Here is a 15,432-nt window from a genome sequence, read left to right on the forward strand (position 1 = left end):
GCTCTGCGCTTACAAATAAAATATTTTATGCCCTTAATTACCTTTTCAATGAAGAATTCGTTACATTGCAGATTCAGCGTGACACAGACTTCTTTTAGACCAACGACCAAGTCAGGAAGACCAGCTAATGGCAGCGGTAAACCAGGGAACAAGTCTCCTATGATACCCTATAACATTCACAAATAAAATCATTCTAGCTTATCTGATACTAACTTAGGCATCTTTTAAATATTGTAAAGTTGAAATATCGAAATGTGCCTTTAAACATGTGAGTCAAATACTAACTAACAACTTTCCTATGTATAGGTAAAACATCAATCGACCCGCCAAAACCATATTGATACATAGGTAGCGGTAAACAATATGGCTCGCAGCAACCCTAGTCGGGGAGGGGTTTGTTAGGCTGGACACCGCCCCGGGCGTCAAAAGCAGAGGGGGTTAGACATTGATTTTTGAAAATACAAAATTGAACATTCATTTGCAGACACGCTGCAAAAACAACATTCGCCGCGGGCGTCAATTTTCATAAAGCGAGCCCGGAATTATGTGCACTCTCGTTACACAGCCATCAGATGCGTATGTGTGCTGGTGACAGACAGGATTATATCGAATGAGGGATTAAACAAAATCATTTTAATTGCTTTGTACAAAATGACAGTCGATTTATAATACGAGAGCAGATCATTGTGTTTCAACTTACCATGAACAATGGCACGTCATGTTCCAAGAACTTAGGAAGATTGACGTCTTTGATGGAGCGCAGTAGAATCAAATCCTCGAGCTCGTCGGGGTAACGCAATTTTAGAGCGCCAGCCGCACGCAACACTGATTTTACAGCCCGCATACCTAAACCGAGATAAATAGAATATAAACTTTTTGAAAAAAATGAGCATTGCAAGACAAACTCAAAAACCTTCTCGTTTCACCCTCCTCTCAAGCTTGACTGCCCAAATAAACCCCCTGCATCTAATACGAAATTATGAAAATTGTTTATGAAACGCACTCACCGTAATCGTAATGGCACTGGGAGGACAATTGTTCTGAACACAACTTATAGGTGGCCACGATTTTGACAGCAAGCGGCTTAGCATTAAGGTAACCAAAGGCGTAGAGCTCAATCTCGGAGATCAGCACGTAGTCCGGTACCATCATAGCCACGGAACGGAACAACGCCTGGAGATGACCAAATAGGATATTTATGTAATGAAAAGCGGAAGAAAAGTGGGTTTCTAAAAACCACGATTAATACTAGGAATAGATTTAATTTCATTGATGTAATATTCAACACTAAGCAAACTTCCAAAATGAAAATTAATGTTTTTATTTTAACAGCTGTCGTCACCTTCAGATTATCAGGCAACTCAGATCGGCCAGCATAACCGGGGTTCATAGTAATGAAGGTGGCGCAGGTTTTGTCCAACTGCAGCAGGGTGCCTTCGAACAGCAGTTCCGTGGAGCCGGAGTTGATGCCGCGCTGGATGGACAGGATCTGCTGGGCCACCACTGAGAGCACTTCCAGGTCGATGCGGTTGAACTCGTCGAAGCACGACCAGGCGCCGCAAGAGGCTAAACCCTTTACAATATCAAGAATAATGTGGTTTAAAAGTCAGTTCGTGTCTTCTTTATTATGGACTTTCAAAAGACATAGTAGATATTTTTTTTTATTTATTGTCACCCAAACTTCATAAATGAGCAATAGTAAATAAGCAAAAGTATGACAGTAAACTAGATGCCTTCACTCCTCTGATTTACCTTAAAGAATTTTCCGAGGGCGATGTAGTCGAGACCATCAGAGCAGTTGAACACGACACACTGCTTAGCCACAGCTTTGGCCAAATCTTTGACTGTCTCGGTCTTGCCAGTGCCGGCGGGACCTTCCGGTGCTCCACCTGGTTTTCCATTGCAATATTAGAGTTGGCTTAAGTGACGTGCTAGATTGTAAGGTGAATGCTTTGAATGGTAGCAGGAAATTTAAAATAAAATATTTTACTGATGTTTGACCTAATTTACCATATGATATCGTTCATCATCATCATCATCATCATCAGCCTATCGCAGTCCACTGCTGATATCGTTCGCAATTATAATATACCTTAAAGTTATTTTTGCTGTCCTTGTTTATCGCCGAAATTTCTAACAATTGTAATCCGCTAAACTTTTAAAATCAAAACATAAAGGTGTATTCGATTACATCTGAATTGTAAGATCTTTTTGAATAAAATAAGGACATCAAAGATTACCATTTTTTATTTAAATATCCCGAATATAAAAGTCGAAGGATTTACCTTAATTTATAAACATAATAATTGTAAAGTGCGTATTGTACCCATGTTCTATGCAAAATAAACGATTTGATTTGATTAAAATCGTACCTAGATTAAGATGCAAAGCTCCGAACAAGGTCCTAAAGCATCGATCAGTGAGCGGAGTGACGACCAGTCTACCAGTGTTCCCCAGGTACTCATAGCCGTACGGCAGCTGCGAGTTGATCATGCGGGTCACGCATTGCCAAGACTTGGTCTCCTCCTCTTGCATCTACAACACCGAAATATGTTATTCAAAATTCGAGACAAGCTTACAAGTTTATATAGCGTAGTAATGTGAATTGGTTCTAGTCGTTTCAGTTTTGTATCGACCTTTATATTGAAATGATTGAAGGATTGTTCGAAAGTAAATCTCGACCCTGGTACACAAAGGGCTTAAGAACAAAAATGGTAGGTTTTTAGTCAGTAATTGTACCTTTTTTTTAACGACGTAAAAAATCATCAAATGACCCCTCCCGCTGTGGTGGGTTAGCAGCGGTGAGGGAGTGTCAGACTCTTACTGACTAAAAGCCGTCGTGTTCCGTCGTAGGCCTTCTTATGTGCCAGGGCCGCGGTACCTCTTTCGAACAACCCGCAGCCCCGGCAGGCCTTGGCCCTGCTGGGCCCCGCTGGGGCAGTAAGTGTACCTAGTTCGTTTCTATTTCGTTGTCAAAATTGCCTTTTTATAATGCTTTGTTATGGTTTGGGATCAAGTTATAATATTTTTTTTTTTACTTTACCTTAATTTTTACGACTGTAGGTACTGTTAAGAAGTTATCGACAAACACCTACATATTATGTGACTGAACTATGTATTATGTATAATACACACCTCTTCCCAATAGTATCGTATCTGTGACAGCCAGTTGAAGTCATTGTCTTGCTGCACTTTGAGATCTATGAGCAGCATCAGCACATCTCTAGCGTGAACATCGAGCACCACCAATGCTCCTGAATCAAGAAATGAACAAATCAAAATCTTTTTTATTATCACAATACATAGAGATGAGGTAACTATTCTTCTTTTTGTCACGTAGATATATTTAGAAAGTCATATTGCGAATTAATGTAGTTTTGATAAAATAGGATGGGAAAACCAGATGAAATAGGGCCCATGTTACTCGGGGAAAGTCTAGAATTTGTATGTGTAACAGAGAAATATTTTTTCCTGCAGTACCCTAGCCTATATAAACAAACTAATGTTTCCTCTTTATTACATTAGCATAGATTACCGAGTGTAATTCTGTTCTGTAGATTTAGCTCGCCGCGCACCAGGTCGACGATCTTCGAGATTTGGAAGTTACACTTTTCCCAGTACGTCCTCATAGCGGGGATGCTGATGTGAATGGCTTCCGTCACTTCCAACGTCCAGAAAGTCATCGCTATACATTGTACCTGAAATGTTTTCATCGCAAATTTATGTTAAGTTACATTAGTTTATGTTCAAAACCTATATCTTAAAATAAATCGAAGTAATCTCTAAAACACAAATTACGATTTTGCCAATCCATCGATTGTCAAAACTACAAATACAATACCAAAACTTCTACATTACCTTGGAATGACATTATGATGCTATGCATTATAGAAATGTCGTAGGCGTATTAACAATGCGATAGTTAATCACATCGATCAATAAATACATATAATTTAAATATTGACACTATCAATAGATGTCTTTCAAGTACGGCCTCGCAATCTGTGGCCAGCGTTGGAAGCGCACCAAATTACGATACTAACCGTTTGTCCGGGCCAAACGAGCACCCACTGATCTCGCTGTCGGTTCAGATAGTCATCATAAGATAACGCCACTTCATTATGCACTGACGCCTTCATAGACTTCTCCAATTCCAGCAGCCATTTCTCAACCTACAAATATAACTCGGTAATATTTACGCGCCATTTCTCAAGCGAGATGAGTTAGTAGTCATAGGGGATTCGTTTTGAAGGAATGAACCTCAAACGCTTCTAACGTTCCTTCCTATATTGAATAAAAAAAAATAATGCATAAATTGTAAGGCATTCTTTATTTAAACATAAATATGAAACAAACCACTACCTAGTTCTCCGATTAGGATTAGAAATTAGGTCAGATTTAGTTATAAGGAAACAAATAAGGACAAAAAAAACTTATGAAAAAAGTAAAAAATCCTTAGCATTTTACCTGTCCTCTGGCAGCCACGGTATTTATAGTCATAGTGAGCGACACGATCTCTCCTTCCGAGGACCTCATCTGTGTGACCACCATGTCGTCCGTGAACGTCAACCGCGCGATACCCTCGAAGCACTTCTTGAGGTGAGGCTGTACTCTGTTACGATGTAAATAACAATGCAAATAAATAATTATGCAATACCAATAGTAACTGTAGTTATAAAAATATCAGATACACTACGTATTCACCATTTAAGTGTATACAGGCACACATATGAATAGGTAAATATATGTTTGTACACTCACCGTGTAGGGTCTTTAGTTTCAGACAAGATTTCAAGCAGTTCGTCGTTGGAGAGGAAGAAAAAGCGAGGGAAATATAGTCGCTTCTTCTCCAAATACGCGTTCAGACCTCGCTGGACCATCTCTAGCAAATTGTTAGACTTCTTCAAACGATCTAACATCTTTTCTATCATAATGACATCGAGAACGCGCGGCTCTGAGAACGCAGCCTTCATTATTTCTCGCCACATCTGCAGATTTATAATGATAATGTACTTTCCGTCACAAGCTTTTTATTTACGTGTCATGAATTAATCGTAGATTGACTCTGAAAAGTTGCTGTGTTTATGTCTAACTAAAGCAAGACGCAGCAACTTTGGGATCAAAAAATTTGATCCAAATTGTCCGTTATTGGTAAAACAATTTATCTTGCCTTATCGACAGCACTGAATCGTCGACCTTCTTCTGGGATCTGCTGCTGAATATCTGGAGACGAAAAGATGGGTTCCAAGTACATCCAGGTAGCTTGTACTTTCAGCCATTCATCCAAGATTTCTTGTAACAAAATCAGCTTGCCCTCCCAATCACTAGAAATATCACGAATTAATTATCAATTTATTCTTCGCAAAAATCTTTATTTTCTTCTTCAAGAATACTTACTAAATAACGTCTTCGAATGGCTTAATATACGGCGAGTTCTTCATAGTCTGAGTTTTAACAATATGATCGTCTAACAGCAGTTGAATTTCATCGACACTTGATAGAATGTAGGTTCCGGTATCCCTGAAAATTATATGTTAGTGTAAAAGTACACACAAATTCCTACAAAATTATCTTAAACTATCACTTTTCTTTAATTGTTAACTAAACAAAAATGTTATTGATAACTAACTTGTAAACAAGGATTTCGAATTTGAGATCGGCCCATTCTTTCATCATCTTGTCCAAAGCCCTTTCGAGGTTATTTTCCTTAGTGGCGGCTTCAGAAATACTCTCAAACTTATCGATGTAATCGCCCAGGTTGAAATCGATCACTTTCTCTAGCGACAACTCCTCATCCACGACGATAGGGAAACCAACGATTTCTGAGATCTTGTCCCAGTGACGTAACTTCATACCAGGATTTCCTAGTGTTTGAATGATTGGCAAGTGGGTCTTGAATTCATCCATTTGTTCTCTGAAATAGTATACCTCTATAGAGAATGTCTGTGAAATGAGATGGTGTATCTTACACCTGGTCTAAAATACAACTTTATTCAATCAATTAAAAATACGAATATTCAACTTTGGCATTTACGAATGTTAACAAACGCGACCCTGCTGATATTTCCATATAGGATCTTTTATACATATTTTCAGCTGTCGCGAAAATAATCTACATAACAAATGCTACCTACCTCACCGAAGTAGCGAGGCGATGAGTCTCGGGAACTTCAGCGAATGACTTCTCCAATTTGTACACAATTTTATAATAATAACTGACATCGCCTTCTATTTCTTCTGGATCAAAGCTGCCGACCTAAATATATCCAAAAGAATAGCAAATATCTTGTAGTTAGTACCATGTACTATTTAATAAAAAAAAACAGGTAAAGGGTAAGATATAAAGGCTCACTTTAGTAGACATCCAAGTATTATGTTTCTCGAGGAAGTCATAGCCTGCATCGAATAATTTCTTATATGGTACTAGTTTATCAAACACCGCCTTCCTCTTGGGGTACTGAGATAAATCCCATCCGAACGACGACTCTTCTTCATTGAATTGATCAATCTTTGTGAGGGCATTTGATAACCTGCACAAATTGGAGATGAAAGCCATTTGTTACCATATCATACTACACCATATTAAGGGTTACAAGTAAATAGTATAGGCTTTTCTTTTCCCCGTAAAAGTGATCTAAATATAGGAATCATCAAGAGAAGAGAACATTAATTCATAAAGCTTACTTCTCATCCAAATGTCGTGCACGCGACACGTATTTGGGTAGCTCATTGATGTCTCCCCAATACTGCACTTCGTTGACTTGTAGTTCATAAATATCCAGATCATCAATAAACTTGGCAATGCGAACCTGTAGAGAAATTAATAATTGTGGAAATATGTATTTGATATAGATACATCATTGCAGTAAAAGTCGTAAATCCAGATTCGAGGTTTACCTTCAACAGTTCTTGGTATTCTAATTTCTTCTGATCACTTATTGCTTTCGCTTCTTCTATGATACCGGGCATCCGAGCGTACCTGAAAATTACTGTATATGAAGGTTTACTTGCACTACTCTTCAGGCCCTAGGCAAACACATGACTTCTTTTTTTCAAAGTAGGTATTGATTATTTCAGTCTGTTACATTACCAATGATATGTCTGGTTATTAGATTTGAGCTCGAGTGGAGAGAACGTGGTGTAGTCTCCCAAGAAGACGATGTATCTCATAACGTTGCGCAGTTTGTCCTCCATCTCGGCGAGGATGACATCTTCGACCTTCTTGACGTAAGCCATCAGCTCCATAAGAGCCGCGGTGTCAGCCGGTGGAGTTAGCAATGTGTGGGCAATTGCTGCATATTCGTCGTAAATTCTGCGAAAATAACGAAGATATGAGAGACTCATTGTTATGAATCATGATATAGCTGGAAACAGCCCCCCTTTTTGACGTGCCTACGTACTATATGCAGTATATTTCAGCTTTTTTGACTCGCCGTTTATGCACTAGGTACCTTACCTCCTCATTTTTTTATTCGTTTCACAAGTCATCTATTAAAGTGAAAATGGGCTGAGCTGTTACATGAAGTAATATAAAACTAACGCTCTTATCATCAATTGATAGTCTTCAGTCATCCTCCTCAATAACGTATTGGCCAGCCTGGTAGCAGCAGAACGTAAGGAGTTAATCAGTTCCCCTCTCTGCATTTGAAACATCCCGATGACGATGGTCCCCTCTAGTTTGGAAGGTATTTCTCTTGCTAGCTCGACATATTTCACCGACTCCACACAATACTCTTCAAATGACTTCTCTGGGCTTGCGTTCAGAAAATTTTCCACTTCAGTTTGAGACTGCAAAAAAAGGAAAAAAAAAATACAAATTCGAAGAATACCCGTAACGTAACTATAGTACATATTACTGAATAATTACTTCATACAGTAACTTAAAAATTACCTCGCCATTCAGTAAACAGATATAGTCATCGAAATCCTGAACTCTGAGTTCTGGTCCTATCCTTTGTTCCGCAATCAATTCCGCAATTTGTGCCTTATAGGAATCTACTAGATCATTATCTATGATAGGCTAGAAAAACAACATTGCTGATTAATAATTTGCAGTTAATAATGTGAATTGCTACTCAAATATTAGATCCAATACCCTCAGTGTAGCTCGCGTAGCCCCTGTGAAATCTTGATAAAGTATAGTCTCCAAACGCGGAGACTGCCGACAAGCATCAATGAGATAGTCGTACAAAAGGCTCAACTGATCCTTGAACTGTCGAAATGTGGGATCGAATTCTATAGCTTCATTTTGAAATCCCAGATTTATAATGAAGCCCTGATTGTTGCCCTGAAATCATTCATTACACCCTAAAGTTAATTTTGCCACCGACTTCTAGGTCGATGCACCTAAAATTAGTTTTTTTTTTGGCTTATTAGTGTTTTTTGAAGTCGGTTTTATTTTTTTGTAAAAAGTTTTTTTTTATTTTCAGCTTTTCAGTGATACGAATAGTTATCACTATCCGCATAACTGGAAAGTTCTCATCAATACGAACAATATAAGCCCAAACACGAGGTAGTTTACATACTCGGTTGTCGAGTTCCCTCGACCTTCTCTGGTCTCCATCATCAGGTCAGCTCAAAACCTTCACAAGCAAACACCTGAGTGTCAAGTTTTTACCCAATGTATTAATACAATCGATCAATAATTGGCTGAGTAACCGCGTAACAAAAAAAAAACGGTCGAATTGAGAACCTCCGCTTTTTGGGAAGTCGGTTAGAAACACGCAATTTCGATCGGTCCTAAAGACAATTTGACTTGTGACAGGATTATGAAGTGCAATACATTAATGTAATAAACAGGTGCAATATATTTACTTACGCCTACATCCATGATGTACTCCGTAAATTCCTGCATTGACTTCAAACATAAAGTTTGAAGATTGTAAGTCATGATGCACGCCAAACAGTTGTAGAAATGCTTCATTTTGAGTGCTTGTTTCGGTTCAGGTATTAACTTCTTTTTGCTGCCCTAAAGATTATACACCCTTATATTAAAGTCATAGTAACTTAAATTATTAAAAAAATCCTCTGCCACATTATAATCGTATCACACTAAAATTGCGCAATCAACTCTTAAAGACCCCGTAAAACAATTTAATTTATATTTGACTGCATGTATGTATTCTGTTCAGAATAAATTGTGGGTAGGTAAATTAAATTAAAAGGATGACCTTATGGGTCAATTTATGGATGTTCATTCACGCAAAAGTTGGTAGGCATACATCAGAATATAAGCTACTTTCCCCTTGGGACACTGATGAGACATAGCTAACCTGAAGAAAAACCGCTTGTATCGTTGGAATCCACTGATGTGTGAGTACGTTACCCGCTGCTTCAATATGTCTCTTGCAAACGAAACAGAAGTCTTGCAGCTCGTATGCCTCATTCGTTGTCATTATATCTTTCATGCTTATTAATCTTAAATCACTAAAAGAAGGTGAAAATAATGTAATTACAAAAACCTTGAGATGTTTGATGAATATTATAAATCCGACAGGAATACAGACTATTTCTCTTTTACTATTTATGACTAAACTGACATAGAAGAAGCTTGGTATAGATTCATAATCAAAAGACTCCAGTTAGAAGAATTCAGTCAATGTTCTTACTTGAACTGTTTCCACCAGATTTGCAACACCTGTGCGATGCAAGGGTTGACGCTGTGCAAGTTTTTCGTCAAGTGCTTATGGGCTACCACATAGCGGTTCCTCCAGGCATCATCTTTCATTTCCATCTCTTGCTTCAGCGGGGTATCTTCTTCTTCCAGCGATTCTTCCTGTGGAAATAATACTGATATTCAAACAATACCTGATACCATTAATTAAATAGGTACCTTAATTCCAACGCTGAAGAAAACCTCTGTATTTACGCCATTTCAAACGTGATATACCTACCTTACCTTTGTAGGTAATGTATTTAAATAAATAAAGCATTCTACCTCCTTGCGTGTATATTAGTGATGATTTGAATGTATGACTAAGAAAGGATCATACAACCTTACGGTATAAAAAACTGTAGGTATGGTTAGTTTAGCTACCGTATTGGGGTCTTTCAAGACGAAATCCACAATCGCTTTCTTCATACTCATCATGAAGTCTTCACGCATCTCATCTGTGCAAGTAAATAGAGTATCCTTCCATTTCTTCAATTTCGGAGATATGAGATTGTGTACTCTGTAAATAAGAGGTTTGTGTACATAAATGCGATAATGATTTTAATTAGACTTTATTTGCAGACTTAGAAGCAATATTTGTTCCGAACACGGTAGACTACAAGACCACTGATTCCATTAAAAGGTCAGACGACCATCTCAAAAATTGCATCGAACTCTTTATAAGATGTACCTACGAGTGCACTTGGATGCAGGTACCAGTAACTTACCTTAATATGATTTTGTTATCCAAAGGAGCAACGTGTATGGTATCGATACCGTATCGCAGATAGTAGTAATACCGTAGCACATTCTGCTCCTCGCCCGAAGGCATCGCCAAAGGCGTTTCATCCTGGTCATCTTCTGTATCTATCTGACATATCAGATTAACTAGCTTAAGTCTGAACTCCTCTCGAGCTTTCCTCATAGCTGTGAAGCTTTGCATCACTGAAAGTAATGGGGTAATAAGTAGGTATCTACTTTGCCTACCGTATACGAATTCTTCGTCATAAAGAAGCTATGTAAAATAACTCCTCTATATAATATTCTTCCTGTCTGAATTAACTCGCAAGATAAGCTAGTTGCAAAGAACTATCTACAAAATATAAAGTAAGCGTGGAAAGTTTAAGCAATTAGATACCGCTGGACTTCTTCCTCGGCGCAAGTTTCGCTGCCTGCAGTTTTGCGGCTTTAGTAGCCGGCGCAGGTAATTTTAAAACTTCTTCAGGCAAAGAAAACAAAGGCCGCGTTCGTATTTTAAAGTCCTCCGGCATTGAAATCTTTGGTATTTTAGGTAGTTTCACATCAGAAGTAGAAGGAGAGGGCTGGCCTTTCTTTCGAGATGGCTTATTTTTCTGCATTTTGGCTCCCTAAAATATACATTAGTATTAGTTCAAATAAATTAATACCTATTTCAAGAAATATATAAATTCTATATATATAGTTAAAGAAAGACATGAAAAATTACATTTAGGAACATTTAACGAGAATGATAATAACACGTTTTAAATGTAGATAGCATTTGAATTCGACCGGGACTCGAAACCGAGACCCTGTGCACAGTAGTAGCAGACCAATGAGGCAGGTATGATGTAACTTTCTGACAAACGTTTTGTTGTTCCTATTTAACATATTACTAATTACATTTTATACTAAATCACATGGGTATTTAATAAATATTTTAAACACTTTCTTAAGCCAAGAAAGATTTTTTACATGATAAAATTACAAATCTTAATATTTCACAGTAGCAGTAACCGAACGTTTTTGACAGGCCGCACGGACTGGCTAGCCAAATTGTCAAATTGTTCTTGTTCTGTTCAAATTACGACGATTTTCACTGAGAATTGCTTATTTTTCCACACTTTAGCATCGAGGTGTGATAAAAAGACAAGATCCTTGTGTCAATTACCTTTAACTTGCTTGAATTAAGTAAAAAACGGTGAGTACCGCAGTACTTTTGTTTTTTGGTTATCTTTACACAATTTTCTATTATTTGACACTTATTTAGTCTAGCAAAATGAATAAAGTAACTAAATTACAAATAAAATAATTTTTAAGCCTATCTCAGTATCATGAAAACTGTTATTGTCAAGTATTGATTTCTCCATGACGTCCATGACAACAGACTATCTTCATTTGTTTGGTTAGTTTATTTTTTAAATGCCAGCACTCTGTCTCGCAAAGGTTTTATTCCAAATCCAATAATTTGTTTATGTCATTGTATTTTTTTTTGTATGTCAATATTATTGCTATTTTTATAGGTTATAATAATATTTTGATAAATGAAGCTAAAGGCACAAGCATATACAAAGGTAAATCGCGCTATTGTGAAGCATTCAACTACTAATCCAACACAATAACAAGAGCTGCCTCTGTCAGCCTCTGACCTTCATTGGAGAAACATACTGTATCCGTCCTGCTCAGATGATGTCATAGTTATAGCTACTCATGTAATAGTTACTTCCCATACTACAAACAGGCTATAGTGCTAAACTGAGCACCATAGAACATCAACTGTTTTTAATTAAACATTTCTTATCACAGTTCATCCACTGGGCTTAAATCTGCTTTGAAATTTGATTTGTGTGAGTGGAACCATGTGATACAAATGCTAAAGTGTTGCTTTAGTTTGCCTGAATATATATATATATGTTGTATCTGCATTCAAGTGCTCTAAATGATGGCCCTTATAGAAGCCTATAATATTTGCTGTAAACTTTCTATTCTTCTGTATGCCATGTTTGTTTGTAAATATATACTTGGTCTTTGTGTAACTCCTGAGTTTATAAAATTAAAAAATATGTTTTCAGATGATCTTCCAATTGGTCCGTCGCTTCCACTCAGGACCAATCTGCAGGGCAGCAGAATCCTCACTCCTTGCCAAACTAAGGAAGAAAACAGGCTACACCATTGCCAACTGCAAAAAAGCACTCGAAATGCATAACAATGATGCTGAAAAGGTATGCATGAATAAAATATTTTATTTAGATTCCTACTAAACACTGGTCCAAGTCACTGGTCAACTAGAAGTTCTTTAAGTTATTGCAATCCTTATATTGATCTTTATTTTATATTATTACAGGCTGAGGCATGGTTGAATGACCAAGCACAAGCCATGGGTTGGGCGAAGGCAACCAAACTGGCCGGTCGTACAGCGTTACAAGGTCTCGTTGCTGTGAAGTTTGACAAGAACCACGGAGCCTTGGTGGAGCTCAACTGCGAAACTGACTTTGTCGCCAAGAATGAAAAGTTCCACAAAATGATTGAAGATGCAACAATTGCATGTTATAAGTTTGCTCATACTAATATGCAAGCCAAAGGACCTGTCACTAAGGTATTTTTCAATTTATAAGCATAGTATGAACACTTTGTGCTCAGACAACAAAAGTTCAGATGACCATTATACTGTAACATGTTGCGTTGTATTCATTCAATACAAGAAAAGTGGATAGAACAGTTTACTCATTGAAAATGTTGAAATTTTCTTATTATGTGCAATTACAAAATCCTAAATGATAATATCTGCTATATTCAGCCCCAAAGCGTTACTATATGCACGTTGTGCATTTGTATGTATTATTCTTTCACATCTTAATAACTACAGAATTTTAAACGTACCTCTGCCAAGCGAAACTTTGCTTTTGAGTTTTTATCTTCGAACCCTCAACACTTGGCTTTTGATTTAACTATTCTTTAATTCTTAAACATTTTCCTTTCATTTTCAGATGGAATTAGACAGTGAACAGTTAGCCAATCTGTCTACAGAAGGTGGAAAGAAACTGTCGGAGGAATTAGCTTTATTCATTGGAACTGTTGGCGAAAACGCGGTGTTAAGGCGAGCTGAATGTTGGAAAGCAAACAACAGTGATGTTAAAATCGCCGGGTATACCCACCCTGCGCCGGCGACACCCGCAGAGTACTCTGCAGGGAAATATGGAGCTCTACTGGCATACAGGCAAGCTAGTGATACTGAAGACATTGGCAGACAGCTGTGCCAGCATATCGTTGGCATGGCCCCACGGAAAATTGGTGACAAGGAAAAGGACCATCCTGCCAAAGATTCTGATGATGAAACCTGTCTTATTTACCAAGAATACTTACTAGACCCAGCTTACACAGTTGAAGAAGTGTTGCAGCAACACAAAGTTGAAGTTATTGATTACATAAGGTTCTCGTGTGGTGAAGTTATTGAAGCCAATATGCCAGGCGTGGAGAAGCAGCCATTAGAAACAGTGCAAACCCTACAGTGAAGCATTATTGCAGCCATTTAATGGCATACTCAGTTCATGTAGCTATATCTTTGGAGGTTTTGTTATGTGATAACCAAAAACCATAGCTTATATTTATTTTAATAGTTAAGAAATAAAAGCTTAAATATTAATACTCTTTAAATTTCATGTATTCAAATATAAAAACATGGTTGATAAAGCTTTATCACTACAAAAATATTCATAAGTATCTTTTATCATTTTCTGTACGAATCTGCGTGAATTACGTTTTTCATCTTGGCCTTTCCCTTCCAGAGGAACATTCTGCAGTCTTTTTTCCAAAACATAGCAATTTGGCAAGGTTCGAAACAATAGCCGTGGTAGCTCAGCACCTCGGGGGAGACGACGTGCAGCGCCAGTGTGTTCTGTTCTCTCGTCCTGAAAGGGCCCGTCGTTGCCGGTCTCAAGAGGCATCCACATGGACATACCGTTGCTATCTTGGGTGCCGACATGACATTCATCCTGTTGCAAAGATTGATTCTTTGGAAGTTACCACATAACCGAAGCTCCTCGACAGCCCCGGTGAAGGACTGCGTCGCACGCAGCGCGAGTGGCCTCGCATTTTGGTTTTCGGGATTATTCCTAAATCCAACAGTGGATAAAGATTTTTTTGTAATATTTGGACTGTCTTCTGGGCTTCTGTCTTCAAACTCACTCTCTTTATCAGAATTATCATCTGTGTACATGATTGATAAAATTTACGTTTTTTACGAATTGAAAATGACAGTTTCCGTCATTTGTTTCCCGCCTCAGCTGAGGGACGTAAGTTTGTGACAAAAAAATTGGGAAATTCAGCTAAAGAGTTTTGTATTAAGGAGTTCTCATACAAATACATTTATTGCAGGCCCTTCATGTGTACTCTCATAAAAAATATGATAGCTTTTTCCCTCTAAAGTCAACACCTCCAGTCTTTTCTTCATGCATTTTTACTATCTTCAAGTTTGGTATTGTAGCTACAGTTTATCGATGAGAAAGAATAGTTACCAGTTGATGATTTGATGATGTCATTCGTTTAGTCATGCAGTAAGCGTTGTGCAATAATGAGGATCAAAATAAATAACAAATGACAGAGATCGCTCAACAAAGACCGCACACTATTGTACCTATTTACTTATGCTCTCTGCTGTTGAAAATATTAGATAGCCTGCCATTAATTGAGTTCTATATTTTCAGTACCTACACAATATCAAGATGCTAAATAACTAGATAATTCTCAATCTTCATTTCTATTCATAATAGGTATCCCAGAGAATAACAATTAATTAGACAGACATAATGATAAGAAGCGCATCTTCCGACAAGATCTCGGTCAGTCACGCAACACAGCGAGTGTCTGTTACGCTGCGCTGCTTAGCGCGGGTTTGATTCCCGTAAGTATTTTTTTGGAATAAACATTAACACAGGGTTCGAAAAGATCTGAGTATAAAATGGAAGAGATGTGAGTAAGTACCTCGAGCTCCTACGCCTACAGACATCAATTTATAACTATTGAACATTTTTTGTAATTTTTTG

The 15,432-nt window shown here is 37.7% G+C and overlaps 3 protein-coding genes across 5 annotated transcripts in view; 1 reads left to right on the top strand and 2 right to left on the bottom strand.

The window, feature by feature from the left end:
* The window catches only part of LOC110373138 (dynein axonemal heavy chain 7), a 30,817-nt gene extending 19,579 nt beyond the window's left edge, over positions 1 to 11,238 (bottom strand). The window contains exons 1-29 of the mRNA XM_064035126.1: positions 11,118 to 11,238; positions 10,791 to 11,019; positions 10,381 to 10,597; positions 10,037 to 10,172; positions 9,609 to 9,775; positions 9,273 to 9,426; positions 8,819 to 8,968; positions 8,096 to 8,287; positions 7,892 to 8,020; positions 7,541 to 7,788; positions 7,091 to 7,312; positions 6,898 to 6,979; positions 6,685 to 6,809; positions 6,353 to 6,530; positions 6,135 to 6,256; positions 5,630 to 5,914; positions 5,398 to 5,520; positions 5,171 to 5,324; positions 4,762 to 4,988; positions 4,468 to 4,612; positions 4,044 to 4,172; positions 3,536 to 3,698; positions 3,136 to 3,254; positions 2,373 to 2,535; positions 1,753 to 1,889; positions 1,343 to 1,573; positions 1,008 to 1,173; positions 701 to 846; positions 42 to 167 (exon numbers count right to left, since the gene is read on the bottom strand). Of these exons, the coding sequence (XP_063891196.1) occupies positions 42 to 167; positions 701 to 846; positions 1,008 to 1,173; positions 1,343 to 1,573; positions 1,753 to 1,889; positions 2,373 to 2,535; positions 3,136 to 3,254; positions 3,536 to 3,698; positions 4,044 to 4,172; positions 4,468 to 4,612; positions 4,762 to 4,988; positions 5,171 to 5,324; positions 5,398 to 5,520; positions 5,630 to 5,914; positions 6,135 to 6,256; positions 6,353 to 6,530; positions 6,685 to 6,809; positions 6,898 to 6,979; positions 7,091 to 7,312; positions 7,541 to 7,788; positions 7,892 to 8,020; positions 8,096 to 8,287; positions 8,819 to 8,968; positions 9,273 to 9,426; positions 9,609 to 9,775; positions 10,037 to 10,172; positions 10,381 to 10,597; positions 10,791 to 11,019; positions 11,118 to 11,129 (4,677 nt within the window). The 5' untranslated portion in view covers positions 11,130 to 11,238. The remainder of the gene's footprint in view (positions 1 to 41; positions 168 to 700; positions 847 to 1,007; positions 1,174 to 1,342; positions 1,574 to 1,752; positions 1,890 to 2,372; positions 2,536 to 3,135; positions 3,255 to 3,535; positions 3,699 to 4,043; positions 4,173 to 4,467; positions 4,613 to 4,761; positions 4,989 to 5,170; positions 5,325 to 5,397; positions 5,521 to 5,629; positions 5,915 to 6,134; positions 6,257 to 6,352; positions 6,531 to 6,684; positions 6,810 to 6,897; positions 6,980 to 7,090; positions 7,313 to 7,540; positions 7,789 to 7,891; positions 8,021 to 8,095; positions 8,288 to 8,818; positions 8,969 to 9,272; positions 9,427 to 9,608; positions 9,776 to 10,036; positions 10,173 to 10,380; positions 10,598 to 10,790; positions 11,020 to 11,117) is intronic.
* Positions 11,239 to 11,406: 168 nt separating this feature from the next.
* On the top strand, positions 11,407 to 14,033 carry LOC110373091 (elongation factor Ts, mitochondrial). 3 transcript variants are annotated; one of them, XM_021330225.3, is made up of 5 exons: positions 11,407 to 11,591; positions 11,914 to 11,964; positions 12,463 to 12,612; positions 12,735 to 12,986; positions 13,378 to 14,033. In XM_021330225.3, the coding sequence occupies exons 2-5, from the start codon at positions 11,935 to 11,937 to the stop codon at positions 13,900 to 13,902; spliced, it is 957 nt and encodes a 318-aa protein (XP_021185900.3). In that variant the 5' UTR covers positions 11,407 to 11,591; positions 11,914 to 11,934; the 3' UTR covers positions 13,903 to 14,033. The 3 variants fall into 3 exon arrangements, with proteins under 3 accessions (XP_021185900.3, XP_021185903.3, XP_021185901.3); XM_021330228.3 differs by lacking the exon at positions 11,914 to 11,964 and adding an exon at positions 12,197 to 12,237; XM_021330226.3 differs by lacking the exon at positions 11,914 to 11,964 and having other exon boundaries at positions 11,408 to 11,591.
* On the bottom strand, positions 14,030 to 15,224 carry LOC110373092 (uncharacterized). Its single transcript, XM_021330229.3, has one exon. It carries the CDS (start codon positions 14,604 to 14,606, stop codon positions 14,118 to 14,120), a length of 489 nt encoding a protein of 162 aa, XP_021185904.1. The 5' UTR covers positions 14,607 to 15,224; the 3' UTR covers positions 14,030 to 14,117.
* Between the last annotated feature and the right edge of the window lie 208 nt (positions 15,225 to 15,432).

The sequence above is a fragment of the Helicoverpa armigera genome, chromosome 6 (genome assembly GCF_030705265.1).
Source record: "Helicoverpa armigera isolate CAAS_96S chromosome 6, ASM3070526v1, whole genome shotgun sequence".
NCBI classification, from domain to species: Eukaryota; Metazoa; Arthropoda; class Insecta; order Lepidoptera; family Noctuidae; genus Helicoverpa; species Helicoverpa armigera.

Excerpts from the sequence above, each read along its gene's own strand:
- LOC110373092 (XM_021330229.3), bottom strand. The coding sequence starts at position 14,606 with ATGTACACAGATGATAATTCTGATAAAGAGAGTGAGTTTGAAGACAGA.
- LOC110373091 (XM_021330225.3), top strand. The coding sequence starts at position 11,935 with ATGAAGCTAAAGGCACAAGCATATACAAAG. Across the intron at positions 12,613-12,734 it reads ATAACAATGATGCTGAAAAG|GCTGAGGCATGGTTGAATGA; the intron begins GTATGCATGAAT and ends ATATTATTACAG. Across the intron at positions 12,987-13,377 it reads CCAAAGGACCTGTCACTAAG|ATGGAATTAGACAGTGAACA; the intron begins GTATTTTTCAAT and ends TTTCATTTTCAG.